Source organism: Anarhichas minor, unplaced genomic scaffold, assembly GCF_050575085.1.
Source record: "Anarhichas minor isolate MPS153535 unplaced genomic scaffold, ASM5057508v1 ptg000017l, whole genome shotgun sequence".
In the NCBI taxonomy this organism is placed as follows: Eukaryota; Metazoa; Chordata; class Actinopteri; order Perciformes; family Anarhichadidae; genus Anarhichas; species Anarhichas minor.
The window spans coordinates 7,898,341-7,914,095 of NW_027466463.1; the positions used below are offsets into that span (position 1 = coordinate 7,898,341).

The window sequence follows — 15,755 nt, forward strand, 5'->3', positions numbered from 1 at the left end:
GTGTGTGTGTGTGTGTGTGTGTGTGTGTGTCCTAGTGTGAGATAAAAAGAGTGTGAAAGGACAGATTTGTCATATTTGAATTGAATTTAGCCATTGGTATATTTGCTCTCCACAGTAGGTGTTGTCACTGTAGTCATATAAACGCCTTGTTATTTTACATGCACATCCAGAACGTGTTCAAAGTGCTGAAAGTCAAGCTGAAAACAAGGGAATTTTTTATTTTTTTCATCCCCTGATAAGTGTAAATACAAGCATCAACCATGCATTAACGTCTCCTCTCTTTTGGTCTCTGTGTGTCTGTCTGTCCATGTCTCCGTCTCCAGCCCGAGGAGTTGACCAATGCGTTGGAGATCAGTAACATTGTGTTCACCAGCCTGTTCGCTCTGGAGATGCTGCTGAAGATTTTGGTCTACGGGCCCTTCGGCTACATCAAGAACCCCTACAATATCTTCGATGGCTGCATCGTGGTCATCAGGTGAGCGGCAGAGAAGGATTTCCTGACGACGGGGGTTTTTCACAAAGCCCCGAAACTAAAAACAATCCTTTTCTCGCAGCTCTGCATATGAATGCAGAATCTGATTATAGAGATGAACATGAAGATATACAGTATGTGTGTGTGTGTGTGTGTGCCTCTCTTCTCTTTGGACAGCGTGTGGGAGATAGTGGGTCAGCAGGATGGCGGTCTGTCGGTGCTGAGGACCTTCCGGCTAATGCGGGTGCTGAAGCTGGTCCGTTTCATGCCGGCCCTGCAGAGGCAGCTGGTGGTGCTTATGAAGACCATGGACAATGTGGCCACCTTCTGCATGCTGCTCATGCTCTTCATCTTCATCTTCAGGTAGGCGGAGGAGGAGTGAGCGACCTTGCGTCCCGTCTGACACGGCTAAATGTATCGATTTCACAATCGGATCCAAAAAAACCGGGTGAACCATCAAAATCAAAGAAAGTTGAAAATAGAAAACAGAAGAGGTAAGTTGAAGGGGCCGTGAAACAAATTTGGAGTTAAAAGCACAGTGGTGTGGAGTGAAAGTAAATTGGTAGATGAGTACATCGTGATGTCAATAAGGGAAGCAAGGAGCAGAGAGAAGCCGTGATCAGTACAGACATGTGGAGGGGAGATCAGTCGATGGGGTGATACGACTTAAGTGATTCCCTGTTTTCGTCAGCAACCCTTCCATTTGCCTGGTTAGGCCTGTGGCTGAGCTCAACAGAATCCAATGTGTGGAGGCTCTCTGCACACGCACACAAACACACACACAAAACCTAACTACGCTACGCTTCAAATCGAAAGTATTTCTCGATAAGATTTATTATGCATGACCAAACGGCGTCATCAAAGAACAAGAACAACATCTTTAGATATTTCTTATCAAATGTTTAACACTCAAAACCAGACAGAATGTGGGTGTGGTTTGATCAGATTTGATTGACAGTGACTAAACAGTCCACTGACTGTCATCAGATTCTGTTTTAAATCATGCAAAATCTCGATTGTCTTAAGAGAGATGTTTTGTGTTTCCTGCCCAGGGACTACAGATGTAAATGAACTCATAGCTAACTCTGGTACAGCTAAGAGGGTGTGCAATAAACAAATACACATGGTCGCTGATTTTGAATGAATTGATGTTTTAACTTGCCTGCAGGCAGTAATGTCGAACAACTACCAGTGACTGTGTTAGTAGAAACAACACTGTCACGATCTGGACTAAAGTCAGTGACAAAAAAAAAAAGGGAATCACACATGAAGTACTTAAATAAACAATTACATGTACCGGTACTGTAAAGTTAAAGGAATTTAGAGCAAATCTATGATTGAGGGATTGCCTCCTCGCGGCTCTCAACACGGCAATGGCTGAGCCGCCAATGTTACTAACAGCGGGAACAGGGCCAACAATTTAATTGGTAAACTTGGGCAAAGTGTCTCCACTCACAAGCAAGAAACTTTCGATTTTAGCTCCATCTTAGTCGTGTGTGTTTGGTGTATCTGAGCAATGAGCGGCTTCATTTCAGCAGCTTGTTGGGATGTTTGTATACCCGACTGCACATATATGAGGCCACACATGCACTTCGGTAGACACACACGCAGAGCTCCAAGAGCCTTGTGTATGCATATATAAACAGCCTTTGATTTGAGTGAAGAGTTGCCAAGTTGACACCGCAGAGGCCTGCTCATTGATCCCTCAGCTCCAGTTTAGCTTCAGCGTCTGTGTTTCTGAATAAAAGACCGCTGGTTCCATAATAGAAACACACCACGGATTAGCCGTCTTGCTGCATGTGGCGCTGAACTCTCTTTCTTGCGGTGTTTTCACCGCTCTGCGCTGCACAGATGAAACAAATGAGATGCGACGAGTTACGTTGGACGGAGCCAGGCTAGCTGTTCCCACCGCTGCTTCCAGCCGTCGTGCTAGGATGTGCTCGTCAACTCCCAGCTCGATCTCCGTAAAGAAAGGAGATATTGTTGAACCGCTCCTTTAATTTCCAAACTATTGTAAACACCTTTTAGTTGGGTGAAATATTGCCTTTGTTTCTAATAAGTATGACTATGAAGGTGTCACTGACATGGTTTGTGACGCTCTCCATGGTGCTGAACCTGAAAAAACAAAACACTTTGTCTCCCTTTCTTGGCAACATTACTGTCACAATGCATTATGGGCCAACTGTTTATGAACCAATAACCTGTTTATTACCTGACTGACAGTAAATGGCATTTTTGTTGCCTGTGCTACTTTTTGGGGTAATAAAACTTAACTAATGAATACTTCTATTCACGCTTATTTGTGACAATCCCCTGAGCAGTAATTGCCATTCATGTTCAGTATATTCTGCCTGAGCTGCCATGCAAGCAGCAGGTATTATCAGTATGATGGAGTCAAAACATGTTTATTTCTGTTTATTTGTCCTGCATCTAACGGGTTGGCCTGACGTAAACATATACCTGTTTTCTCCTGGCTCTCCCTCCTCCTGTGTCAGTATCCTGGGGATGCATCTGTTTGGTTGCAAGTTTGGATCCGAGGGGCAGAGTGGAGACACCCTGCCGGACAGGAAGAACTTTGACTCCCTCCTCTGGGCCATAGTGACCGTCTTCCAGGTGAGCAATATACCCTTTTCTACCCATCCTCTACTCCGTGAAACGCTTAACGCTCAACTTCACAGTCTGTTGATATGAGGTGACAATTTAGCAGCAGCATGACCTGAAGCCAATGCGACTGCATCCACCATCTGGAATCTCTGACTTCCTGTGTGATCAAACTGGACCGGCTGAAGTGCCCCGAAGCAAACCAGCATCTTCCCAGCTGAGCGACTTGAACTAGGCACTTCAGACCTCGTCAGTCTTGTGCTGTGTGTGTGTGTGTGTGTGTGTGTGTGTGTGTGTGGGTGGGTGTTTTGTGCAGTAACAGTAACTGCAATACTTCTGCATTTAAGATTTGAGCTTTGTCTAATGTAAGCTGTAAACGTTAGCATTTCCGGCTAACTAGCTTCCGTTCTACCTCTTACCCAATGTTGCTGTCAAAGCCAACTAGCACTTTGATAACAAACTACATTAGTTTGTGTGACGATACGTTTTGATAAAGCCTGCTCCTAACTAGCATATCCACTGTGTGTTATATCACCCATTATGTCGTTAGCTTAGCTGGCTAGCTTCAGCTGATGAAATCTGCTAATGACAGCATGGATGGATTAGTGAACGGGCCTGAAGGGCAGAAGCCTGAGGGCAGAAAACTACCACAAAGAGACACAGAACGACTACAAAGAGACACAAGTGACCAAAAGAGACAAAGAGACCACAAAATGAATCAAAGCGACTACAAAGACAAAGAGAGACACAAAACCATGGAGAGAGAGGTGAATAGACAACAACAACAAAAAGAGGCAAGAGCATCACAAAGTCTGCCTTTCTTGCACTTATGTAGGAAATATGGTGGGGCCTTTAGCATGTGAGTGTCCAGGGGCCCGTTTGTTCATAAAAAATGCCCTGAATGACGGTTGTCACTTCAGCCGTTAAAATCATGGTTGCCAGCTAGCAAGGAGAAGCCTGCTTTTGTCTACCACTGTCTGAAATGAAGGACCCACAGTTTTTAACAGTACCCAGAACTTGGCGTGGTAAAACTACGACCGTTAGAAAGTTAAACAGCATGAGTGTTTGATAAGTAGAGAAACAGTATCTAAGGGAGGACGAGGCTTAGCGAGCGGCCAATTTATCAAACAGATATTATTCAACTACCACAACAATTGCTGAACCAAGCTGTGCTTTTTCCCATAAATACTTTTTTTCCTCTCCTCTCCAGATCCTGACCCAGGAGGACTGGAACAAGGTGTTATACAACGGCATGGCCTCCACCACTCCTGTAGCCGCCCTCTACTTCATCGCACTCATGACCTTCGGCAACTACGTCCTCTTCAATTTGCTGGTGGCCATCTTGGTCGAGGGTTTCCAGACCGAGGTACAATGTTGCTGGTTGAGCTATTTCGTCTTAAATCTGAAAGAATCTGCCAAGAAATCGGCCACCGGGTTGAGATTATTTATCTCCATTTAAAAAGCAGGTCAACTGGTTGAATCTCGCACTGTGGTCTGGCTTGCTTCCAGGTCTTAACACAAATTATTTCTGAAGACGGTGAAAGTGTCTTGGAAAGTATTCTCATCTTCATTCCGCCCTGTTTAAACGAAAATATATATATTATTTAATTATTTTTTGAAAATTTGCATTTGAGGCTGAGACATTAGGCTAAACTACTCAATGAACTGCATATTTGTTCCGTGCAGGCACGCATAACACTAATGGATGGATGTCCGCGCCCACACATACATTACCAACTCATGCACTGTAGGGCATTAATTAACCTGTAGCCTTTCTTGCGCTCTCTGCGGCGGGTTATGCGAGGACATGAGAACACACAAGTTGCAGCATTTCATATCCCCCCCCCCTCCTCTCCTCTTCATCTTCACCTCGCTGTCAGCCTCTTCTCCTCCCACTCTCTCCCTGCTATCTCAGCAGTCATCCTCATTATTGTTGCTGCTTATTTGCCAACACAGTCATGCCATAAAGCGCATCATAATGTCTGCTAGACTAGACGGTGCATCAGCCCGCATCACAACGTTTCAGTCTCATGCTCGGGTGACTTCTTCTCATGCCCCCCCCGATATTTCCCCCTCCTTAGGACAACTCTTCTTATGTCATACAGCAAAAATCATATGTTCTCCACCACCTCACTCTGTTATTGATTATTCTCCGACACAGAAAAAGGGTAAGAAGCTGTTATAGTTTACACACAGCAGCTTGGGAAAAAACATTTCCCTGAAGATTTTTCGCGGCGAGCAAAGAAGCTGAAACTCATTGAGGGACCACTCTTTACTTTTCAGCTTTACTGAGACGAGATGGAGAGAGTAAATCACACGAGTATTCAGCCTGTCTCTAGCTGTCTACTTGTCTCCCCCTCTCTTTCTCTTTCTTTAAGGGGTGACAGCACCTATGCCTTGATCTCCGACGCTCTTTGGCTCTTGGGGCGAGAGGATAGAGAGAATAGACGGCGGGTGGCAGGGAGAGAGCTTGACAGCCTCATAAAATATGGATTAATTTGAATGGGCTTCTCCTCCTATTGTGCTCATCTGCCGTACAACTATCAAGTGCATTGCTGTGGTGAATGGAGCCACATGGGAGGTGGGAGACAATGACCAAAGCTGCTTAAGATGAAGGCTTTACATGGCGGCCAAGACTGGAGTTAATGCGTTTCTGGTGACTTTTTAAAGTCCAACTGACACCAAAATTAGGTCTTGCTTGGTTTGTGACATGTATTCCTATTATGTGAAAATTGTAATAAGCAAAAAGAAAAATTTAGATTTTCAACTAGCACTGTAATTTGATTGGTGCGATACCTGTGTGGGCAGGAACAAAAGATAATTCATAAGAGAGAGGTGAGGTATTTCTTCTTCATGGGACCTTATTTCAGAAAAATATACTTGCGGTAGATAACGGCGAGAAAGAAATACGTTTTTGTTCCCGTTTGAATTGTGCCAAACACATGTTTGTCAACTTAAAAGATTACTTTGCAAGTCGAAAAAGTCCAAGTTTGTCGTAGGTTTGTGAAAATATCATTTGGTTTTGTGTGAAACCGCTCAGTGAACTCTCGCCTTGCCCAGTATACCACCAACACCAACACGGCCATTAACTTGGCACATTTCACGTTGTTCTTGCAGAACGAGGAAAAAAGTATTAAATTACGTTAAATTCACAAAGTCTGCCCATGTTGAAAGCTGCAGCTATGCGAGAGGAGAGTTCGTCAGTTTGCTCGTGCGAGTACATCCCAGTACGAAACACACAGGCCTCCTAGCTTCAACGAGAGAGAAAGTTATGACGTCAATTAACGTAACTTTTGGTGATGACAGAATCAACACAATTCAACAAACGGGATCCAAAAAACATTTTGTCTCTCGCCGTTGACTACCGTACATTTCTTTTCCAAAATAAGTTCCCAAGGTGGTCAACTGGAAGGGGCGGGACTTTGCTGCTGTCGTATATCACTCAAATTCCAACGGCCTACTTGAGGACAGACGTTGTTAGCTGTTGGTTAACGCATTCTCTCTACATTATTCCCTACATTACACAGAGTCCTGATTCAATTCATGTTTTAAACACTGGCGTTAAAATGGACTACATTTGACTTGTGGCAAACAATGCTAATGCTAAGAAGCTAGGTTCACTAACTAGTTTTTTTTGCGTCTTTCAGCTCGTTGTTTTGGCTTTCCGGCCTGCAGCTTTGCTCTTTTGGTCCGCCCTCATATATCTATCTCATTGTCTCATTTCCAGCTGCAGCAGGCAGCTGCTTTTTTGTTTAGTTTAGTTTTTGAGCAAAAAAAGCTCAAACGATCCTCTCCCTGCTACCTGCCTGTGAAATCTTCAAACACATGAGAATCACAGCTGTATGAGAATACAGATTCTCATACAAATAAGACCAAATGAAACCCCCTAAGGTCTATTGTTCTTCCCCTCTGCTCTTCTGTATCATCCCAGAGCTGTCGTTTTAATTCTTCCTCTCCTTTTTCAACTTAGCGTCCTTTGTTTCTTCTTTTTTTTCTAAGTTTATTTTTAGTCAAACTTTCCCTGCGTCAGGGTTGCTAGGTAACGGGCGGTTTGAATGATGTGAACCAAGCCAGGAGAGATGTACAGCTGTATAGCCAAGACGCACAGAAATGTATCACTTCCAATATGCCCATATTGCTTTGGACGTAAAGACAGAAGGGAAATCATGTGATGGAAGGTGTTTTTTTTTTTTTTCTTCAATCATCTTTTGCCTGCTTTTATTTTCTTGATTTAACTCCTTCCTCCATCCTCTTCATCTCCTCCATACTTCCTGTTATCTATGTCTTCCTCTCACTGTGTCTCTCTGTTCAGGTTGTGACTGTGTGTCAATGTGACAGAATCCAATATCCTCCGCAGAGAGTGCAGTGTTTATCTATTAACAACAAAGAGACAAGAGCTGCTCTTCTTTTCTTTTTTTATTGCACCTCTCAGCCTGACAATAAACATACATTTCACACACACACACACACACACATGTGAACATGCACGATTCACATGCACTTGTCGGGTGAGCTGCACAGGAATGCATCCGGGGGCCGAGCACATTGTGCCCTGAGCGGAGGTGAAAACGTGGCCGTGCTCTTCACCTCTGGACTCCGCTGTCTTGACTTTTCTCCTGCTTTCAACCTGTATATTCAACTCGCTGAAATACGCTGAAATGACTGCACTCTGTGATTCAGGACGGTTGCTCTGACATGTTGCACGGTGAAGTCGAAAATGTTACCAACAGGCTGAATGTCCTTTAACTCTCTCCTTCTGCTCTTGTCTACTGCTGTGGTTTCCGCCTCTCACCTCTGTGCCTCTTTTCCTCCGTGTCGCCTCCCTCTCCTGTCCGGCTGCAATGATCACTCCCACTATAGGAAGTGTGCAAGCGGGACGACTTGCATGTCCAGCCGAGCCTTATTCAGCTGCCTGTAGACTCAGGGGTATGTAAAGCACTGCAGCTCTGCCTCCCCGCCCTCCCCTCTGCCCTCCCTCTCCACCCGTTTCTCCTCACCCTTCCCTATAGAGGCTTTGCAGTCATGTGTCAGGTCTCTCAGCAGCCACAGCTGGAGGTTGCATTCTTGTCATAAATTGTTGAGTACACAATAGTAGCAGAATAACTCAAAGTGTGGGCAGGTCCTGTGTGGGCCTTGCTTTTGGCTGATTAACAAACCCGATAGACCATTTATCAAACTCCAAGCTCATGCTAGCTGCTAGTGTCTCAAAAAGGGGCCACTCCGCCCAAATTACAAAAGAAAAGCTGCTGTATTTTCTAATTTGCCTTTAGTGGTATGCACATAGTTTTATTCACAGAGGTTTTCAGGGTTTTTTTCCACCGCTGAATGTTTTGCTGCCAAACCAATTCAATAGAGTACCGAATGTTGGAAGTGAATGGCCAGTTCATTTTTTCAGCTCAGACATCAGATGGCTTGCAATTGGAGATCTTCCAAAAGATGAGCAACTGTGTTAGAAAATCTAGTTCTTTGATTAAAAAAAACAAAAGAAGACAAAGGTACAAGCCTTTGTACGTTGAAATGAGCATTATGGTGAATATCCAATCACAAAGCTTAAAACAAAGCAATCAGAAGCTAAATATTACTCCTTGTAGTTCAAATCAGTCAGCTTTCTTTAGTCTGGGTCAGTGTTGGGCAGTAAGGAGTCCCCAGCAACGAGTGGTGTAACAGATCACAACTTCCAAAACAGTTGTTGGCTAGCGAAAGTAATATGATAATACTGTATACAGGTAACTTAACTAACTACTTTTGATGCCATGTAATAATTCAAGAAATGTTATTACATGGCATCATGTATTTTAAATAACTTTCACTTCCTGAGTAACTTGCCCAACTCATGGTCTGGGTTAACTCTGAACAGATTGCGGCGCTCTGTTCCCAGTTACGACAACCACTGGCTTCGTATCCCGCTGGGGCTTATGGGTATAGAACCATTTAGTCTCTCCGAACTGGTGGCAAAAAAAACAACATGATTTTGCAGAAACTAAGTTGAGATTGTTAAAACTGATGTCCGTAACGAGACACAACCAATCCATCAACATAATGGCAAAAAGTATTTTTTTCTGTAGTGTGGTGATGGTACAAGCCTCGACAATTCAAATCTTAAAACCTCTAGTGAATCGCTCAACACCAATTGGGCTAAATTTAAATGCATGTAGGGTGTTTTTGAAAGTTGAGTGACCATAATAGAGCTGTAGAATCACCTATGTTGACAAAAAGCAGAGGACCTCCAACATGGCTGCCAGAGAACGTGTCACATCATCAAAAGGTCCTCTATCCCGCCTCCTGCATGATGCCCTTGCTGCTGAAACCAACCGGGGCAGCGAGTGACTGTTCAGAAGAGAAAGTGCTTCAAGACTTGCGTCACTTTTATCGTGTGTGTCTTCCTCTCCATGTTCTTTTTTTAAAAAAAGCAGACTCCGCGTCAAAGCTCAGATTGAACACTCACCTCCCACCAGCCCTCCACCCTTCTCTTTTTTTCCGAATTCTAGCCTCGGGGGTAAGATCGCTATACCGGTGCTGTTAAAAAAATGTCTCTCTCGCTCAGTCTTTGTTTTATCTGGCTGGAGGATAGAGATGAAGCGAATGAGAGAGAAAGTGGGGGATTGAGTGCTGGGTTTTTTTTGTGTTTGGGAGGCACCGGCACAGCCAGATAAATCCAGCCGGACTAGAGGATGAGAGCTAATAAAGAGAGGGGGGGAGATCAACTCTGTTTGCATTACCCAGGCTCTTAAGGCAAGGTCAGAACACTCTGGGAAACGGGGCCTTTGAAAAACAGATGGTTGTAAGTCTCGTCCTCGTGCCCTCTAATTTTACGCTGTCGATTGCTATCCAGAGTTGATCCCTGAGCTTTCAAATGGGCAAATGTTCCAAATTGTTAAAACGCAGCAGCCCACTGGAGACTTTTAATGCTTTTAATGAGGATTTGAGTGGAGTCTGCTGGCTGGTTATACCTGTTGTTATAGTTTGATTTACCAACATTGCCTTTTAAAACTTTGCATTCATTGTATGTACTAGCCGCCTACAGATGTCCAGGACTGCCAATATTATAATAAAGTCATTCAATCAAATAAAAAAAGGAACGTAAATTTAATTTCCGTTTTATTTTGAAGTTTATGGTGCGCATTATCTTCCAATTTGGAAATTAATTTCATCATCATTTTGATTTTGGCAATAACTGCTTTTTTTAAGTTGCGGCGTGGAGGAAGAATCGTACTTTTTGGTGAATCACTTCGTTTTCATCCAGTTTCTCTTGGAGGTGTCCTCAAATGGACTTGTGCTCAAATTTCCGTCCAACTATTGGATGAACATTAGGCACACATATTCATGTCACCCTCAGGAAAAATTGTAATAACTTTAAATGATGAGGCCATCTGCCTCTGCTATCATTCTGGTTTTATTGCTAATTAACAAAAAAAAAAACACAATGTCACGAATGGTGATTACGGTAAACTGCAAACATCTGACGGTTCCATCTTGATCGTGTTAGCATGCTGACGTTAGCATTAGCTCAAAGCTTGGCTGAGTACAGCCTCGTAGACCTGCTAGTGTGGCTGCAGACTCTTGATCCATTTAATTTTCATTAAAAAATAAGACAAAATGAAGACATTCTTAAAAGTCTAGTTTGTGGGGTTTATTATATTTTGAAAAATAATGACTGTGGCAGTTAAGTTTTGCAGTACAGGCGAGATTTCATTTTTAATTTCCATTGAAAAGATGGAAATAAGAGATGTTATTATTTTTATATGTACATACAGTGAGAAAAATCTACTTTGATTTAATGATTTCATTTAAATATCAGCACTCCTGGACGTCCATACCTGTGTTGTTGTGGCGGACATTGATGGTGTTAGTTTAGAGGTTTGCTACAACAGCACAGGTATCCTATCCAATTCTGGACCAATGCGTCTCAAATGCAGCTGTGGTAGGATGCAATTTTGGTGGACACACACACACACACACACACACACACACACACACACACACACACACACACACAATTACCCCTCTTCCTCCTATCAACATCCACCCGCCGTCTCCCATTCACAGCCTTTTTAAAGCGGTGTAATTGAGATGCCCCGGTGTCTATTATTGTCTGGCTATCAGCAGCAGGCCTGGTCTGGCCTATCTCCTGCTGCCGCCACCGTGCCCAAATTGGGGTGGCGGAGTGTAAACAAGCTATCCAAACTACCGGGCTATTCCGGGACAAGGATTTCCCTCGAGTCCTGTCCCCCTCGCCACCCCTGCTCCAAAGCAATCATCTCCACCTTTGCTTTCACACCCGTGAAACCTCCAACAGTCCCTTCCGCTCACTGATCCTGGCCCGCAATCTTTCACATTAACACCAACGTACTGAAAATGGACAATGAGAAACATTATCTGACTAACATCTCCTCCGTCCCCAAGATAAGTATTCAAACCAAAAAAATGCAAAGGCTTCTCTGAAGATTGCTTCTTATTTAATTCCTGAGATGTCTTAATCTGGAAAATAAGAGAAAACTTGATGTATGTTTTTTTTTCACTCTGGCTGGATCTTTTTTCTAGAAAGGATTTGTTTTCTGACAGCGTGGATGAGGATTCATGTCTGCCTTTGAAGAAGTTGGTACATCATGTACTAGAGAGGGAAAGGGAACAAAAGAGACAAAAGACAAAACACTGACAAGATGATGCAGACAGACAAGATAGAGAAGACAGAGAATGTTATGGAGGAAACAGCAACCGGGGGGAAAGAGAAGGCAATTCTGTCTGAGTCTGAGCTGGATTAATCTCCCCCTTGCAGTCTGATGTAGTTTCACTTTAGCCAGTTGACTGAGGGTTCCGAAATAACACAGTGCACTCTTGATAAGCAACGGATTAGTGCAGAGCAGATCTTTTGACACGATCGGTCAGAAATGTGCAGTTTGAGCTGCTCTTTCTGGGTCTTCCTGCTAGTAGATAGTGTACTACTGCTGCACATAGATCAATAGTTAATAAACTGTTACTTTTTTTTATCATGCAGCCTGAAGAGTCACACTTTATATTTCCCGAAAGCAATGATTATTAACCAAGTGTAGCCAAGCTATCGAGCCAAGAGAAGTAATAGCCTCAGTTTATCTTCTGCAGTGTTTGTCCTGCAAGTATAAGGGAATCATCTGCTTGCATTAACTTCTATTGAATAAGTAAAGCTAGCGTCACCTAACCTACAGATTAAAACAGAATCATTGTCAATGAGTGCTGCAAAAATGGGCTTTGAAAAGAAAAAAGGATGAGATATTGTCTAAATAAGAATTGTTTTACTTTTTACCAATATATTTGTTCATCATTTTGTTGCAACTCTCATATGAAGCAGCAAACCTTTACATTGCCTTTTGTTTTGATGCGCCCCTATATATATATATATATATATAGGCCTTAGCATGGAGAACGACAGCACCCAGTCCACGGAGGACACATGGATGATGATGATGGTTGTTGTTCTCAGTGGGTAAACTGGCGATCCTGGAAATAATTTCAAAACCTGGGTCACCTCCTGAAAGCCAGCTGTTTTGTGTGTGTGTGTGTGCCTGAGAAAGGGGAGATGAGGGTCAGGTTGTCCCATCGCTCGTCACCTGAGCCCGTCAGGTCTGGTCCTTGTGCTTATACTACAAGATCCTCTCAAATCCCCGGGCCTAGCGTTGCTTTTCCCGTGAGTACACAAACACACTTTGTCACCTACACTGCAGATGCAAGCTCCCAACTGGCCGCTGCTCAGCAGGAACCAAAACCAAGAACAACTGCTCTCCTCTCTTTCCCCTTTTACCTGAAGAAGAGAGAGAGAGGGGGAGGAGACAAGGTTAAGCACCCACAATGCTTAGCAACGATGCTCCGCTGGGTTTGCCCTAGCGCAGCTGTCCTTTCTGATTGTCTGAGTTTAGGTTGATGAGTCCTGTGGCAGAGGGTCTTTCGCAGTTTTTTTTTATGTTTGGTTATAAATTGTTGTGATTTTGGGCCGTATGTCCCGGTGAGAATTTGCCTGCTGTATAATCTTATTGGCCAAACATTTCTAAAATATAGCTTAAGTCAAGTTAGCAGTGATGTGTGTCAATACTGCTCCCGATCAGAATCAACTTAAAGTATTTTTAAGATTACAAATTTGAATCTGGTTTCAATTGCTCTCTTATGTACGTATCCATTGCAAAACAAATCTGCAGTAAGATATACATAGCAAACACCTCAGAACAAGGAGAAGAAAATAAACCAAACTAACCGTATTGCTATTATGTCCAGTCAAGTATATGACTCGTGTTGGGAATTCTGGAAATGAAGAATTTCAGGTGAATGTAGACTTTTGGACTTCATTTTAACACAGTAAAGAGATTGATTTAGAACTCAAATGAAGCTTGGACCTTTCAACTATTCAGTACAGCCCTACTACACAAGTAGTAATTACTATAGTAAAAGTTTCTCTGTGATTCAGATCATGGTATATCTGGAAGTGCTAAGTCAAAGGCAACTGGCTTTTGATTCATCCAAAAGGCTCCTTAATAAGTTGAATTCCTTACTTCTTTAGTTAATTCAGAACATCCTGTTATAATAATAACGACAATTGCAAAACTACTTTCACGCAAGGACAGAACGGTGTAACAGAAAATTGACCGAAACTGCCCTTCTATTTTTTTTTGTCTCCTATTCTACTGGAGAAACCAGTCTGGGGCAAACAAACAGTGGCTTTAACCAGAAGGAAAAAGTTCAAAGATAGCTATAGATGGCCACAGATTGTACACAAATACAACATGCAGTATATCCACACCCACTGTGTCCTTCTCTTACACTCATTGGGAGTATAAAGAAAGTAATTTGTTAGTTTAAAAGGAGGTGCACAGTGATTAGGTCCCGAGGCCTTTTCTGCACACAGTTTATTCACTTTGCTACCACAGAGGTCTGACTCACGGGGTCGGCATTCTATTAATCCAGAATCCACCTGGCACCCTCGCAACACATTAATGCAGTCTGCAGGCTCTGGCATAGCGCAGCAAATACAAGCAAGAACTAGGTTTTGCGAGTGGAAGTCAGCGTGAACCAAAGGGTAGAGGAGAATAATTCAGAGCCTGAAAGAGATGAACCCAAATGTTAATGCGAGATAGTGAGAAAGACTCCATTTGACATCGTTGTCTGGAACGATGACAGAGAACGAAACGAGGAATAAACGGTTCTGATTTACGGACTGCCTCGCGGCACAGTGAAGAAACATCGGTGTTGTGTGTTTGTGTGTAAGTGTGAGGATGGCAGACCTAGCAACCACACTGAAGCTCTTTTGTAGCCGTTGACGGGTCACGGCAAGTAAAAAGAATGGCCGATGTGTTGTTCAAGAAAAAAATATGCCTGCCAGGTTCTCTCTGAAAAGTGCCATGTTGCATTTTACCAGTTGAACTTCAGTGTGGTTTCTCCATGAACCTTCTCACTGTCCTTTGCATGGCAACACTTGGCGTAGTTGAACTTTTTTCACCGTCTCTCTGTACCTGTGATCGAGGAGACCACACCCTCACCCGCCCTGCCTACAAGAGGGAGGTTGCCTCTAGGGACTGATCCAGGGCTAGATTCGAGCAGGGACTGATGCAACACCGAGACTTAAGATAAAGCCAAGCAGGGATCTGTGTTTAGAGGCAACTTCAACCCACGTGCTTTCTGTGAACTCCCCTAAGAAACAGATATTTTCGCAGGTGCTCTCTTCTGACTTTTTGTGTGTGTTTTTTGTGTGTCAAGGGCGATGCCTCTAAATCGGGCTCGGAGATCGATTCCTGTGCACGAAGCATGGAGGACGTCAACGGCAGCAAGAAGGATTTATCGGCCTCTGCAGGTGAAATATACGCGTGTGTGTGTATACAGGCGGCGCATTTCGTGGCTGCTCGAGTCAATGATGCTGCAAGAGGAATTCAAAAGAACAGAACTCAACCCTCAGGGAGTTTTTCAAAAGCCTCTATTGACATAACTTGTACCATCTGTGTTCGCACAGTAAACTGCTGGCACATTCCCTCCCTGAGCTCTGTTGATTAGACACTGTGTTGTCTTTCTTACAAAATGTATGTAATCGCTTGTGATACAGGAGCAAGTTAGGCCAGAGGAATCTGAAGTATACCCTCTGCAAACATCCCCCACCTGTTCTACGTCTCTGGTCTCCTGGTCTCAGCCTGTGTCCCCCCCCGTTGCTTTTCCAACCACACTCAGTCGGCACGTGCCTGCGCCGCATCAAACCAGAACAGCAGCCTTATCCATAATTCCTCATACGCTAGTTAACCGCTCCCGCTAATTACTGTTCGCGCAGCCTGAAAAGCCCAATGGAAACACTGCTGTGTGGAGTGCAAACTCCTAGACGTACGGTATCATCTCCCCTTCGGCCCCTTCAGATGCTCTGCGTGAAACCGCTTACATAGCTGGAAGAGCCTAATATACTTCTCCTAGGCCTCGGATAAAGGTTGGAACACCGAGGAATTAGCGTTATTAAAGTTGCATTGCCCCGCCGCATGTCACGTATTTGTGTTGCTGCCAACTATCATATTCTCTCGCATGCATCCCACAAGATTAATGCCCCGTTAAAATATTCATGTTGCCCAATAACAGTACGAGACATCCATTTTTAAGTACGGTGTGCTGCTTTACTGAGGGCGGGCCCCCATGGCGCTCCTCCCTGTGCGCCACCTCTTCCTGCTGTTTTTCCTCAAGTTAGCAC

General features: G+C 43.7%; 1 protein-coding gene across 1 annotated transcript in view; it reads left to right on the forward strand.

Moving 5' to 3' along the window:
* Positions 1 to 15,755, forward strand: part of cacna1g (calcium channel, voltage-dependent, T type, alpha 1G subunit) — a 208,022-nt gene that overhangs the window by 130,395 nt on the left and 61,872 nt on the right. Inside the window, exons 10-15 of the mRNA XM_076093207.1 lie at positions 324 to 475; positions 650 to 835; positions 2,968 to 3,085; positions 4,284 to 4,439; positions 7,934 to 7,999; positions 14,792 to 14,885. Of these exons, the coding sequence (XP_075949322.1) occupies positions 324 to 475; positions 650 to 835; positions 2,968 to 3,085; positions 4,284 to 4,439; positions 7,934 to 7,999; positions 14,792 to 14,885 (772 nt within the window). The remainder of the gene's footprint in view (positions 1 to 323; positions 476 to 649; positions 836 to 2,967; positions 3,086 to 4,283; positions 4,440 to 7,933; positions 8,000 to 14,791; positions 14,886 to 15,755) is intronic.